Source organism: Passer montanus, unplaced genomic scaffold (assembly GCF_014805655.1).
Source record: "Passer montanus isolate IOZ18808 unplaced genomic scaffold, ASM1480565v1 scaffold33, whole genome shotgun sequence".
NCBI lineage: Eukaryota > Metazoa > Chordata > Aves > Passeriformes > Passeridae > Passer > Passer montanus.
Window position 1 is genome coordinate 5688296 of NW_024368041.1, and position 14882 is coordinate 5703177.

A 14882-nucleotide genomic window follows, 5' to 3' on the forward strand; every position below is an offset into this window, starting at 1 on the left:
CAGCAGAATGCCTCCCAAGAGCTGCCTGTTCTCCCTCCTAATGCCATCCCAGTCGCCGGCAGCACTGACAGGGCACGCCCCGCGCGGAGGGCAGGCCCGCGGAGCCGGCGCCATGGCCGCGTACCTGACGCACCAGCAGAAGGTGCTGCGGCTGTACAAGAAATCCCTGCGGCACCTCGAGTCCTGGTGCATCCATCGGTGAGGGCGAGGGGAGCTGGGACGGGGCAGTGCTGGCCGCCCGCACATCGGGGCGCCCAGCCCCGCGCTTGGCTGGGCCCGGGGTGGGGAGGCCCTTGTTTTCCTCCTCACTGTGCATGACCTCTGTCCGCAGAGACAAGTACCGCTACTTCGCCTGCCTCCTGAGGGACCGGTTCGACAAGAACAAGAATGTGAACGATATGGTGAAAGCCACCGAGCTGCTGAAGGCCGGCGAGGAGGAGTTCTGGGCCAGCCAGCACCCGCAGCCGTACGTGTTCGCCGACTCCCCCGGGGGCATCGCCTACGAGCGCTACGAGATGTACAAGGTGAGTGCCGGGAGATGTGGGATGTGCAAGGGGAGTGCCGGGAGATGTGGGATGTGCAAGGTGAGTGCCGGGAGATGTGAGATGTACAAGGTGAGTGCCGGGAGATGCGAGATGTGCAAGGTGAGTGCCGGGAGATGTGAGATGTGCAACGTGAGTGCCGGGAGATGTGAGATGTGAAAGGTGAGTGCCGGGAAATACGAGATGTAAAAGATGGGGTGCCGCTCATACTGGGAGTTCTGCGCTGGCTTTGAGCGTGTTCCGTGTCACTTGGCTTGGACAGGGTCGCAGCTTGGCTCGGCAGTGTCACCTCACCCTCCATGAACATCTTGCTGCTTTGTGTGGGAGGAGCTGCTCTGGTCCTGGAAGATGGGGTTTCTTGATTAGTTTGAACACTGCTGCTTGTTCTTTTGGGATTTTCTTTTTTCCCGAGGATAATCATTTGCCCAGTGGCAGGTCAGGCTGACAGGAAAGGGCTGGAGCTGAGCTGGGGAAGTGAACGGCGCCCAGGGAGCTCTGCTGCCTCCCGAGCACAGCCTTGGTTCCTCTCCTCATGTCAGGTGTCACCTTGGCTGTCGGGGACTTCCCTTCACTCAGTCCTATGGTTCTCCAGCATTTGAGTCGTGGTACAAGTTACCATTTCCCTTCATATGCTGCAGTGCCAGATCGTGCAGTTTGTGTGATACTGTGAGAGAAGCACTGCCTGGATATAAAAACCTTATGTTTAAACTCTTCAAGGCTCTTTGACAGTTATTAACATTTAACATCCAGATTATTTTATTTAGGAGCAAAAGTTCCATAGAAAAACACAGGGACTTGGCTTTATTGGTATCATCTTTTTCATGCATTAGAAGTTAATACTGACCTAGAGACCGCATGCACCCATTTCCTCACAAATTTGAAAAAAGTGCTGGCACAAGACTGGATCTGGTCAGATCTTTTATCATATTAAGCCATGGAAAAAGAAAAATATGGCATAGATTTATCAGGAGCAGAATAAAGAATATGTGAGTGAAAAGAGAAGAGAAGGACTTATTTAAACTTGTGCCAAGGTCAGGGGCCTGAGTAGTAGTAGAGATAATAGTGACAGGGAATCTGGGCAGAAAAAAAGGCAGCTGAGCACTAAATGGTCAATATTAGTCTTCATACAGAAACACAGACTGGGTTATGCTTTCTTTTTTCCAGTTTGATGGGCTAAAACTATTTTAACAGAATGCCTTTCACAAGGCTTTGGCTCATTTGTGTATCAGTGACTGTCCATTGTGGATGCTGCTCCAAAATGTACTTTTTAGAACTCAGGCTGATTGGTGGTTTTAGTTGGAGCTTGCTGTGGCTGGATATTTACTTCAGCAGCTGTGCTATTTCCATTCAGTTAAAGTTTTGTTCTGTGATGAGAATCACAGCAGGAAGAGAAAATTGTGGATATCACTAAGTGTATGATGGTACTGGAGCAACTTTTTTTTTTTTAATTGGGAGTTTTGGTGGGATTTTGGTTTTTAATCACTGTTCCTCTTTTTAAAATATAAGCAATTAGGGGTTTTTTTAATTGCTGCAAAATTCTAAATTTTGGTATTTTCCCTTGTCAGAAGGTCTTAGAGGTCAGACCATTCTCAAGATCTTAAAGGCCTAAAAACTGCTCATTTCTTAGTAGCTGTAGAGAAGCAGAAATGAGCTGTAATGTTGTGTCTTTGTCAAGTAAAATAAATCAGCAGTTGGAGAGAAGGATTCCTGTAACCTGCTGCCTTTGAGAGAAGGAAGGGAAGAAATCACATCTTCTCTTCCACCAGATGGAATTATTTTGAAAAGTTTAGAGTAAACGGAGATGACCTGGGACTTGTTTTGGAATGCTGTGATTTATGTAAGTCACTGTGATGTCTTCCTGTGGGTCAGGATAATGTGTGAAAAATTCTGACCTCTGTCATGTGCCTTGAGATAGGCAGCTCCTGAATGGTGTTTTTATGTAGTAGTTCAAAATGGAAAAAAACCCCTAAGGAATGAGACTGCCTTTAGCCTTTGTGTTCCATTCTTCTGCATGTGTGTACAAGTGTGATTTCATATATAAAAAATAGTATTTTAAATCATGTTTTTCTTCAACAGATTCCTGAATGGGCCTTGGATTTCTGGCACCCTTCTGAGAAGGCAATGTACCCTGATTACTTTGCCAAACGAGAGCAGTGGAAGAAGCTGCAGCGGGAAAGCTGGGACAGAGAGGTCAGTGCTTGCTCTATGCAAAGTCTCTTTAGCACACAAGTGTCCTGTGTGGCACAGATGTGTTCTTGGAAAAATCACTGAATGTCCTACAGTCCCAGTGAGACTCTCCAGTGCTGGGGCCCTCGTCAGTGTGGAACAACCTAAAATGCCTACAGATTTGTTACAGCCTCTGGAGGTTGTGAAGGGAATTTGAAGTCAGAGCTGAACCTGCAGCCTTGTATCAGTTAGTAAGAGCTGTTACAGCAGTTTTGTGGGGAAAGAAAAAAATCCAAAGTGGGATGAAAGGAGACTAACAACCAGAGAATTCCTCTGCTGCTGCTGTGGAGCTCTTGACACTTTCTGGTTACAGCTTTGAATGTGATGTGCTGCAGTGGTCATCAGTTGGGCATTCAGACTAATTTCTGGCCACCCTGAACTGAGAGTTGGTTGGAAGAAGTTGGTGTTCTTAGAACAGTCCTTTGATTCAGTTGGATTGTATGGAACATGGCACCCTGAGTGGAACTGACACAGGAGCAGCCAGCACTTGTGCTGTTTCAAGAATCAGGTATTGAAAACATGTGAGGATGCTGGTGATGTGCAGGAACAGAAGTTCTCCTACTCACTGACTGCAGGGAAACTTGGTCCAGACTTGGAATTATCTGTCAGCTTCCAAAGCAGCACAATTCAGCCTGTTTGACAGAGTAGTGGTAGATGTGAATTACATAGAAATAATGACCTTTTAAGTGTAATTTATCTTGTAAATCACTTGTTGTTCCTATAAATTCCTTCTTGATTAGGTAGTAAGAGCCTGCAGTGACTACTGAGTGGAAGTTAAAGTTGGGAAACGTGAAACCTGTCAGCCAAAGGTGTTACCTCTGGTTCTCCTCTGTGGAAATAGAGAAAAACCAGCGGTTCTTGGTTCTGCTCATTGCCTGGGCACTGAAAATGGGAGTGTGTGTTAATGTGCTAAAGCAGTTCTGTGTCTTGTCTTCTAGGTTCAGCAGTTACAAGAAGAAACTCCAGCTGATGGTCCAAGAACTGAAGCTTTGCCTCCAGCTCGTAAGGAGGGGCATCTGCCCCCCATGTGGTGGCATCATGTCACTCGACCTCGTGAACAGCCCATGTGAGAGCACCGTGGGTGTGAATGGCAGCAGTCTGTGCTGCAGGCAGGTGGCACCTCAGTGACCACTTGCTCCTCAAAGTCATAGAATAAAGCCAAATAAAGTAATAGAAAAGATGTTTTTCTGGCACACTTCTCTGACACACTGACACTTCACTGCCAGCTTGTGCAGGCAGTTCATATCAGCCCTCTAACTTGGACTGCAGTACTAAATACATGCAAAGTGTTAAAGCTGGAGTTAAAGATACAGACAGCAGCAGACAATGGGCTTGGGTGCTCTTGTAATGAGGGTATTTCTGACCTTGCTGCAAGATAAAAGCATCTTTCCTTCCCATCTCTCCTCCTTAAGGCTCTTTGCTGCATTTTTCACTTTCATATCAAATCTCACAAGACACAAAACTTAGCTTACAACATGATGCTTTCCTCATGGCATGGATACCAGTGCTGTAGAGCACCAGAGGAAAGTTGGTCCCCACATAAACTGAATCCCAGATAACCACTGAGCTGTATCAGTTAACTTGCTGCTGAGGCTTGTGGCTGTTGTGTGCCCATTCACGGGTCACAGATGGTTCTGGCAGTGTGACGTGCTGAAGTGGGGACAAAAAGCTGTTTGCTTCTGGCCACCTTCCCAAAGCACTGGTACAAGAAAGAGGAAGATCTGCTACCACTTTCACTAACTGCCCTGTGAGAGAACAGATGCAATACAGCCACTGAGGAAAAGCTCACAGGAAAACCTGGCCCTTCAGCTGTTTTCCTGTTTTTAGGGCTAGGAGATACAGGTTGCCTAATCTGACTTCCATTCTACAAAAGTTAGTTGACTGTACCCATGTTTAAGCCTAAAGCTTAATATTTCTCTAAACCCCAACTGAACAAAAGATGGCAAAGCTTCAGCTGTTCTTAGAACCAAACATATGTAGCTGAGGAATAAGGCTTTAATCAGATTGATTTTTAGAAACTTTTAAATCTGCTCCTTTCCAGTAAGTCTGCATGCTAAAATAGGTATGAATTTTGAAAATAAAACTCCAGAAAAACAGCTTTACATATTCCAGAGCTGAAATTTTCATTCCTGCCAAGAAGCAGGATCTGTTCTCTGTAGTCAGTTAGTCAAGAGTAGTGATGGAGTTGAGTAGTGAGTGCCCTCTTCCAGCACAGCTGTTCAGCACATGCCACACCTCAGGCTGGAGCTGCCACTTGGAACAAATGCCTTCGGTATGGAAACAGCTGAGCAAAGCACTGACACCTGAGTGAGAGGAGATGCTCAGCAGTACCTCAAATACAGCCAGAGAGACAAGGGGGAATGAAACCATGATGCTTTAGGAGACATTTCCAGCCAAACCACATTGATTTTTCCTTTAACATCTTCCTGAATGTATTGTGGTGGGATGGGGTAACTTTATACAGAGCAGACCTCACAGTCCTGGGAAGGTGTTAAGAGCACACCAGTGCTTTGGCTACTGCTAAGCAGGGCTCCACAGCATCCCGGGTGTGCACTTGGCATCCCCCTCACCAGTGGACTGGGGGTGGGAAAGATCTTGGGAGGGGACAGTCAGGACTCAGGACAGCTGACCCAAACTGACCTAAGGGCATGAGCTCCTCGCTGCAGGGCTCCAGAGGTTCTGCCACAGCCTACTCCAGCACAGGCTTCCCTGGGCCTCCTTTGAGCATCCACCTGTTCCAGCCTGGATCTCTGCTCCCCCCTGGACCTCCGTGGGCTGCAGGGGCACAGCTGCATCACCTGCAGGGGATTCTGCTCTAGCACCTGGAGCACCTCCTGCCTCACAGACCTGGGTGTATGCAGGGCTGTTTCCCTCACATTCTCTCACTCCTCTCCCCACCTGCTACTGCTGTCCCACAGCAACTCTTTTCTCCTCAAATCTTTTATTCCAGAGGTGTTACCACCATCACTGTTGGGCTCAGCCATGGCCAGGGTGGGTCCATCCTGGAGCTGGCTGGCATTGGCTCTTGCAGATGTGGGGGAAGCTTCTGGCAGCTTCTCCCAGCAGCCACTGCTGTAGCTCCCTGCTACCTAAACCTGGCCTCGTAAGCCCAGTGCAGTAACAAATGGATACCTTTAGATAAAAATGAAATTGCAGTGGCAAAGAAACCAGGCTATTGTGCAGCAACTCCAAGAGGGAACAACATCCTCCCCCTTCTGCCTTCAGTGCTCAGAAAGCTGAACAAAATAAAGTCTTCAGGAGGAGCTGTGGGAGATGGTGCTGGTGTTGTGCTTGATAAATCCTGGCTGTAGCACAGGCAGTGTTGACAGCAGCAATTTTCCTCCTCTGGCCTAAGGAACTGGTCCAGCACTGAGATGGATGCACAAAAATGGAAAGTCACCTGTGCTTCCTTGCCAGATAAAAACATCAAGGTGCAGGGAAATGTCATCTGTTACTGTTTAATGGGAATTTCCATTGTTAGCACTGGACTTCTGCTCCACTGCGACCCTGCTGGAGCCTATCAGTACAACACAGCTTTATGCAATTTTATTTACTTGGTTTTTAATTCTCTCTTGCTTCTATTACACCTGCATGATCTTGAGAGCCACCATTGATATCCAATGCTCTGGAGGCAAAAAGTCTTTAAGAAGCAAAATACGGGAGTTTTTCAGCAGTTCTTTATTTATAATGTAGGCTTAAGCAATCATTACAATGTAGAAGGGAGACACACTTACAGCAATTATTTATACCAGTTTAGAACAAAAAACTGCACAGGGAGAGGTCAACTCTCAGTACAAACTAGCAACTAAACCACAATAATTTACCATTAGAAACAATTTATTTTTCAGCTGTGACACTGCTTTTACAATATGCAAAAACACAAACAATAGAACTATCCAAAGTGTTTTGTCACATTCTTTCTACATTGAATTTGGCAACATTTTATATTAAATTTTACTGATTATACTAACGTTTAAGAACTAAACAAGTGAAAAGCTGTACTTGGGTACAGTTACATCCATTTATTTCAAAGGTTTAAATAACACTTTTAACTATTGAGATTATCTCCTAACAGTTTTTGTTTATGCAAAAACCATCTCAAAGCCTCATTTGCACAATGCATCAGCTACTGTATCAAGATTGGTGGGCTACACCACAGGCACTACTTTTTATTATATTCTGTAATAAGGAGCTTGTTTTTCAAAGAAAGGAAGGTTTAATATTTTCTAAGAATCATGCTTTTTTTTTTTTTGCTTTTAAGCCATAACAAAAAAAAAGTTTAGCAAGCACAGCAGTGTAAAATGTCATATAGAACACAGTGACTACACAGTTACTAGAAGTTTCACATCCAATGCAGTTATGTATTAAAGCATAAGAGGTCATGTAGGCAAATCTAGAGCCAACAGAAATCTGCAGTGTGTGGTGGAAACCAGCCCCTTACGTGTGTTATTTGGTGCATTTTTAAACAATCCCGGATCCGCAAGTCTGGTCTCCCTCCACACGTGGGTCTGCTGTGGGTGGGCAGACAGCATCCTTCTGGATTGTCTTGGTTGGAACACGTGTCATGCCAAGGGGTCTGCACATTTCTGTCAGCTTTAGGAGACGGGTATTGCAGCAATAACTTACTTTTATTTTAAGGAAAAAATCCAACTCTTAATGATTCTATCAACAGCGTTCCAAAAAACATTACTTAAAAGTACAAAAAAAGAGATTACAGTGGTTAGACTCCCAGTATTATCAAAAAACCAGTATCACCCCCCCACCCCCCACCCCTCAACCCTTTTCTCTTTTCGGTATTTAAGAAAAGCCAATCAACTGCCATTTAAAAGAAGTTAAGAAAAACAAGCCCCTGTATTGGAAAGAAACATTCGCAGTTTATTAGATCACAAGCTGGTTTCACCTGTCAAATTTTTAAGTGTTTTCTCAAAATAGTTGGGCTTTCTAAGGTGCCCAGCCTGCTGGGCACAGTCAGAAAAAGGCATTTTGATAACATCTAAGAACTCCCTGCTTGCATTTTACAAACGTTTTCACATTTATAACTGCCTTAAGCCTGTTGTCCTTGTTTGTATTCAGCGGAAGGATGAGTGGAACAAAATGTGAAGGTGGAAGAACCAAGCCTACACAGTTAAGGCTGCATGCATGTGACTGAGAGTTGCTGCTGTGCAGTCAAAAAAGAAATGTGGAAAAACCCAGTTTTTAAAACACCCTACAGAAACAAAACACTGCAATCCAATATGGCTTATTCTGATGCATTTACCATGAAGCTACTAGTAATTCATCCTACTAGGCTACTTTTGTGCAACAGCATCTGCTATTTTGATGGCATCTCCCTCCCCCACTACCCCCCCATAACTCTACCAGCTGCAGGTTTCTTCCTTGCATTATATATTGCTTTATTGTCAATTTTTATTCCTGCTTTTCAAACTTCTTTAAATACTTAAACGAGGATCCGTTCCATATAGCTTGACTTAAACTGTAATAAGTCCCATTGTTCTATTTTTTAACCTCACTATTACAAGGCGCTCTACAAAAGCTTGCAAAAAAGCCAAATTTTCATTAAATCCCTTTGCTGAAGTTAACTACTCGACTTTTTTTTTTTCTATGATTTAAAACTTTACAAAGAGAGTTATAAAAAAGGTAAATGGGATTTGGCACCTTCAGAAAAAATTAAAAGTGTAACTTAGATCAAAAAAATGCAGAAACAAAATCATTGATATTTACAAATTAAAACACCACTGAAGATTATGTCTTACTATGCTCTTTCATTTGTTTTCTCTTTTAGAGTACTTTCAGACTGTCTGTTACCGAGTATCTTAAAAAAATCACTGATTACAGATTGGAATGGATAGAGACAAATTAGTTTTCTCACAGTTCCTTCTCGGCGTTCAGCAGTCTGGCAGCCTCTCCGCTCCTAGGAAATGCGAGGTGCTGAGCGATCATTCGTGGTCGTCTTCTTCAGCTTGACGCCGCGCCGGATGGCGTTGAGCATATCCTCGCCCTGCGGGACGTCGCCGGGGCTCAGCTCGCCGGGCTCCGGCTCCGCCGGCCCCGCCAGGCTCAGGCTGCCCTGCTCGCCCTCGTCGCCCTCGGCGAGCGCCTGCCTCTGCTCCTCGGCAGCGCCCAGTTTCTGGCCCGACGCCGGAGGGTTGACAGCTGCTTGCCCGCTCCACGAGGGCATGCTGGTGACAGCTTGCCCACCGTCTCCCGCCGCTGGGGACTCCAGACTTTGCTCGGGGCACTCTTCTGTCCCAGCGAGGGCACCAGGCAGCCCGCCCGGGATATCGGGGACAGTTGGGGTTTTGACGGGAATCACCGGAGTCTTGATGGGAATGGGGCCTCCGCCGATGGTGCCGCGCCTGACCGAAGGCTTGGTGGACGGGGTCCGTCGGATGGTGGCGACGCCGGGGGTGGCGATGACCGGTCCCAGCGTGGTGGGCAGACCTGCGGTGGAAGCAGGACGCTTGGTTTGAAACATTCTGCGATAGGACTGGCTAATGTCACTGTTTCGCGGGATGGTGGAAGATTTGTCAAACTCCTGTTGTTCTGCCTCCTGGTCACCACTCACAGAGAAATAATCATAATCTGAAACTGATGCCAAAAGACAGAGTTAGGATCAAGATGGAGCAGACAGCTGAGTCGCGTCAGTAAGTCTGAAGTACGGACAGATAATCGAAAAAGCCTGGAATCAGTAAGAATGAGGGGAGTTTCCACCTTTAGAAGGAAGAAAGTCCAAGGTTCTGTGACCAAGATTTGATGCCTGAAGGCATCACAGCAGACCAATCCCACAGCTGCACGTGGCCCATGGCTCTTGTAAAAGAGAACGAGCTCCATATTCGTCACCAACATGAAGACACCAAAACCTACAAGCCACGTGTCACCACTTGTAGATAGAAATACTTGAAAAATATACTTTAGGTTAGGCAAGTGGGTTCAGGGGACAACGTACCAGTGATTTCAGCAGCAAATTTGTTTATTTTGCAAACAAAGTAAATCCCAGCTGTCAGCTCTGAAAACTCAGCCTCAACTTTAATAATTGCACTGGGTCCTTCCTCTCCACATAAGTGCTGAGGAAACAAGGCTTGAACTCTTGACTAAAGCTTGGTCTCTCTCAGCTTGCTGTTGGTTCTGAAACAAGGTACAAACCCCAACATCTTACTGCAGCTTCCTAGCTATGCCTAAGTTAAGGTCTCCAATGGATTCCTTTTCCAATTACAACATTTCTGCTTAGGCAGAAAATAAAAGGTCACCAAGGGAAACCAAGAGCAACTGAGAGTGCTAATGGACTATGGCAAAGCTCATGAGTGTGTATTTGCTCAGACAATAGTTCAGAAAAGACCCAAGAAGTAATGTCAGTGTCATTTACAATTCCAGGATCCTCTTTAAAATGGTGGCGTCCTTAGGCTGAAACTCACTGAAGCAGTGCACAAGAAAATACAATTGTTCAGTACACTATGCAGCAGTGCAGGTTTCTATGTAGTTAATAAATCCAGGCTGCATTCCAAGCTGGAAAAATCCTCCTAACAGCAATGCCAGCCTTCCACCCCAGTTGACTACAAAGCCAGGAAACAACAGCTGCTCCTTGACACCATGGGATGAGTGTGTGATGGCCAGGGTGGGAATGCTCTAAAAAGGAACATCTCCTGAATGGGTACCTTGGGATGGGATCGTGTCCTCTGAACAGCACGGAGTTGTTGTCTGGGTGCTGTAGCCACTGGAGCACTGCAAGGAATCCCGACTGCTCCTCTGGGTGTCCAACTGCAGCCCTCTGGACAGAGCGAGTGCCAGCTCCTCGCAGGCCTCCATCTCCTCACCCTGCTGCTGACCAGGAGAGAGACTCGTTAACACCTGCAAGGGTCAGTCACCTTCACCCACTTCTAGCTGCCTCTCCTCCCCATCAGAGCTTGTCACCATCATAATCCAACAGGACTGAGCCCAGCCATTTGCTTGGGCATAGCAACAGATGCCTCTCTGGAGTACATGGCTCTGTGAAAGTCAGAGCCCAAGGGTGCATTCCCTCCCGCCTGCATGATTCCCACCGACCACACCGGCACCACTTCCCAGATTAACACAACATAAAGGCATCCAAAGTACTGGCAGGAGCCAGCAGGGCCATTTCCTCTGCACCCAACAGGGTATTTGAAGTGAGAGCTTCACCCTTGTGGCAGCTGAGACCGTCATGCTCCGAGGTCTCTGGGCCTCCTCGGGGGGCGCGGGGGCTGCGCCCTGAGCCGCTCCATTGCCATCCGGCTCGCGCTTCTCTTTGCGGCGCTGCAGCGTGTTCACCACGGGCTGATCGTAGGGGCCTGGCTTGGCCCAGTCCTAGGGAAACGAGCTCGTTAGGGACAGCCTCATCAGGAACTGTGCAAAACTATGCAACAGGGCCATTTTAATGCAACAGACTGTGTATCAAACTGGAGATGCCCTTCTGAATAAGGTGAGAAACTAATTTTGAGGATATTAAAAATCCCCATTTATTAAACCTATTTCCTTTATTAAAAGGAATCTAAATTTCCCATTCTATGTAAATGTTCTTCTATGAACATATTTAACATTTTGATATTATAGTTTTATATAAGTGAAATTCCATGGTGTCAAAGCCTACATTTTCAGAATTTTGAGCACAAAAATCACTGTCACACAGCAGAAGATACAAATAAATGTCCAATTAGTGATGAAACTGTTCCAAATATACACAGGTTCTAGTATTACATGCTGTTACAGATGTCTTCAGTTCTGAAAAATTAGGCTTGAACAGATTTTTAATACACATTAGTGGAGCAAGTTACTGTGAGTTATCTCTCAGTTTACTTACTAACTAAAGTCTAGTTTATAATGATAGTCTGTACTGAACAAAGACTAACCTCACTCTGAATTACTGGTGCTAAATTTGAAACAGAAATTCCTCAGGCCATGAGGGCTGTATTCACTTGGGGCTCTATTAAGCAAAGTCCTGAGGGTGTCCAGAACCCACACGCTGCACACAAAGAGCTTGACTGATCCAGGCCCTGTGCTGGGATGCAGAACCAGTGCTAAGTAGCAGCCCCCCCAACACCAGATGCAGCAGGGGCAATCCCAATCCTAAACTTTTCCTTCACTGAGACAAAGGCATGAAAGGAACAACTAGTGCATGAGAATGGGCCCCACACCCTCCCAGCTGCCTGCTGGGCAGCCTCCCACAGCCTTCTGATGGACAATTAATGATGGACCAAGACCACACTGTGGGTTTCTTGAGGTGTTTCAGTCCAAGAAACGAGAATTGCAAGGCTGCTGAACTGACAGACCCCCCTTGGACAGACAGGTATTGGTTTTGTTAACTCATGTAGAACTCTGCTTTGCCTTGACAGCTGTGTCTCTGCTCTAAGTGTCTGGTTGTGAAATATAGTGGCAAAATGTTTCTAGCAGAGACACAACAAATTACCCTGAAGCCCCAGGACCACTGTGGCCACCCTGAATGTATCCCAACAGTCTGCAGCTGCTGGGAGAGAGTAGGGGCATCTGTAACAATCTCAACTTTCTCAATTTAGATGTATATACACGGGTCCCGTGGTGCATATGCAGTATTACATGACCATCCACAGGCACTTAAAATCTGCACAGCTACTGGTGACTGCACATCAGCCTTGCTGAGGATCCAGAGCAGCAGAAAAGAGACCTTTTCCCTTTGCTCTAGGGCAGAGTCTCCCAGGGGAACCACCTGGCAGGGATGAACTTTCAGGCTCTAGCAGAGCAGACATGTTTTGATGCCAAGCAAAATCTCTGCAGATCCAGCTGGAGCAACTGACAGAAGTTACTGCACTCTTTTTTGGTGGTCTCCCCAGGAGAGCAAAACGAGCTGGGTGAGCACGTCCAGTCTGTGGCAGTAAAGCTTCAGTCACCACTTGGGTTTATCTGGTGCTGAGCACCTTCTTAAACCACTCCAGCTGGATCTAGGAGAGTGGGCCTGCCTGCAGCCACAGGGAGAACACATGGTGTCCAATGTACAGTCCCATTGAAACAACTGGATGCCCTTCCCTGCTCAAGTGAGCGTTTTGACAGTGCTAAATAAGCTTTTTTTCCCCTCTGAATAGAGCCCAGAGTGTTCTCACCAATGTTTCAGAGCTAAATAATTCCTCCCTACCTAGATGTTGTCAGCTTTGGTATGTTTCAGTTGGTGCCAGAACCCACAAGGTTATTCAGAAATACCCACAACCGGATTTTAGGACTGATTTTCACCATGCAGTGCCCATTGAGAGATACCAAACAAAGCAAATCAACCAGGAATTACACGGACCGAAAGGGAGCAATAACTGCCGTGTGCATGCTGTTGGTATGAGGAGGTGAGGACTGCCACAACAAAAGGAACACAAACCTTCCAGCTAGGGATCTTAGATGATGGTAACATGCCTGGCCCAATGGTGTAATAATGAACGTAGTCTGGAAGGAGGGCTGAGGGAGCCCGAGTCCACGCGCGGGAGACAGGCGGGAAATGAGGGAAAGGACCTGCACCAACTGAAGCTACGGATGGGTCACTTGATAAACTACAGTGATAAAACCCATTAGACAACTGGAAATGAAACAAATAAAAAAACAAAAACAGAGAAATTAATATAAACAGAATGAATACAAAAATACACTGTGACTGATGTTCTAGGGAGAAAAAAATCTCTGTATCTTAAAACAAAAGAAAGGAAATTCTTCAATTTGCTGCAAATAAAAACCAGAAAATTGATACGATGCTTGGTTCATAAGTGAGATTGCCTGAAAACTGTTATCTATAACAAATTTCAGGCATCAATCTAGCAGTCATTGTCTCCAGGCTGAGCAGCTTTTCCTTCTGTCCATGAAAGCAGCACACTGTGAAAAAGCCTTTTCAATTTAGGTACCCTGCAGACTCTAAACATAGAAACAGAACTTTTCCAATCCTGAAGGCATTTGCATTGGTGGTATTCAGTCTGTGTAGCTGGACAGAGAGGAAAAGCATAAAGCCTTCAAACATGACATGTTCTGGCTGTGTGATGATATGGAAGAACAAAACAACAAACACCAACAGCAAGGATTTACCAGATGAGAAAAGAGACTGCTATCACTTCCTCCCCCAATTTAGAGTGTATCCCATGTAATTTATTCCAACCATGTATATTTTCCTTTCCTTTTTGGTCAAAAAACAACCCCCATTACTCAGTGAAATGTATGCTACCTAATGGGAGATATGGGAGAAGCCACAAACATCACAACCTGGACAAGGTGCTTTTTGTCAGGCAACCGGCTGGGTTTGGGCAGCATTCCACATCTCTTTGAGTAGAAAAGCTGGAAAATAACATTTTCTTAGAAAATTACCTCTGTAAAATGCCCAATTTGTAGCTTCTCCTAGTAACTAGTTTAAAGACAATTGTGGTTTATATTCAAACATACTGACTTCTAAGGGAGCGTGCAGCAGTTCCTAGTCTCATTCCCACAAACAGGAATTCTGGCTGCATCCCATGCATGGAGGTTTTGTCGAAATGTTGCAGGGTTTGGATAACGAGGTAGTAGTTTTGTATGTTGTATGTCTTGGAGATGAAGTTTTTCACCTTATCTGTGGAGGCCCAAGCCCCCATGGTGGAGCCTGAGCTGACTGAGGTGGGGGAACTGCACTCGCTCACTGACTGGCAGGTTTCAGAGGCTTCTGAAGAGGCAGAGCTGGACGAGTTCTGCAGCATAAAACAGCACCGCAATGCAGGGAAGGGATACACAAGCCACCAGAAAAGAAAAAAAATCACAAACAAAAAGACAAAAAGCACATACACAGAGACACACAGGAGAGGGAAGGATGAGAGAAGCAAAGGGTTAGGATTTTAAAGATCAATTAGAAACTGCTCAAAACTATTGCTAATGTTCATGAAATCTATGAAAAAAAAATAAGCCACTTGCTTAATGCGAGAACTTGCCACACTGCTTAGGAATGAGGGAATTGAGGCAGCAATCTCAACTCCTCATTGCAATTTCAGCGTCTCAATTCTGCTGCTGTCTCAGAGCAAGAAGCTGAGGGACCTGAGGGCACCTGTGGTCCAAACATGCAATATACTGAGACAACTGATTTATACAGAAAAGCAGATCATCAGTACCTCAAAGACACAAAGTTTAGATTTAAAATAT

General features: G+C 45.7%; 2 protein-coding genes across 20 annotated transcripts in view; one reads left to right on the top strand and one right to left on the bottom strand.

The window, feature by feature from the left end:
- The first annotated feature begins 7 nt into the window (after window positions 1–7).
- On the top strand, window positions 8–3950 carry NDUFB9 (NADH:ubiquinone oxidoreductase subunit B9). Its single transcript, XM_039715408.1, has 4 exons — window positions 8–198; window positions 332–524; window positions 2619–2732; window positions 3707–3950. The coding sequence occupies exons 1-4, from the start codon at window positions 8–10 to the stop codon at window positions 3836–3838; spliced, it is 630 nt and encodes a 209-aa protein (XP_039571342.1). The 3' UTR covers window positions 3839–3950.
- A 2480-nt stretch (window positions 3951–6430) lies between these two features.
- The window catches only part of MTSS1 (MTSS I-BAR domain containing 1), a 126724-nt gene continuing 118272 nt past the window's right edge, over window positions 6431–14882 (bottom strand). For 7 of the 19 annotated variants that reach the window (XM_039715498.1, XM_039715501.1, XM_039715497.1 and 4 more), the window contains 5 exons: window positions 14318–14437; window positions 13117–13311; window positions 10923–11087; window positions 10421–10583; window positions 6431–9356 (listed from right to left, as the gene is read on the bottom strand). In XM_039715498.1, the coding sequence (XP_039571432.1) occupies window positions 8680–9356; window positions 10421–10583; window positions 10923–11087; window positions 13117–13311; window positions 14318–14437 (1320 nt within the window). In that variant the 3' untranslated portion in view covers window positions 6431–8679. The remainder of the gene's footprint in view (window positions 9357–10420; window positions 10584–10922; window positions 11088–13116; window positions 13312–14317; window positions 14438–14882) is intronic. The other 12 variants (XM_039715510.1, XM_039715509.1, XM_039715508.1 and 9 more) reach the window with 5 other exon arrangements.

Excerpts from the sequence above, each read along its gene's own strand:
- NDUFB9 (XM_039715408.1), top strand. The coding sequence starts at position 8 with ATGCCTCCCAAGAGCTGCCTGTTCTCCCTCCTAATGCCATCCCAGTCG. Across the intron at positions 525-2,618 it reads AGCGCTACGAGATGTACAAG|ATTCCTGAATGGGCCTTGGA; the intron begins GTGAGTGCCGGG and ends TTTCTTCAACAG. Across the intron at positions 2,733-3,706 it reads GGGAAAGCTGGGACAGAGAG|GTTCAGCAGTTACAAGAAGA; the intron begins GTCAGTGCTTGC and ends CTTGTCTTCTAG.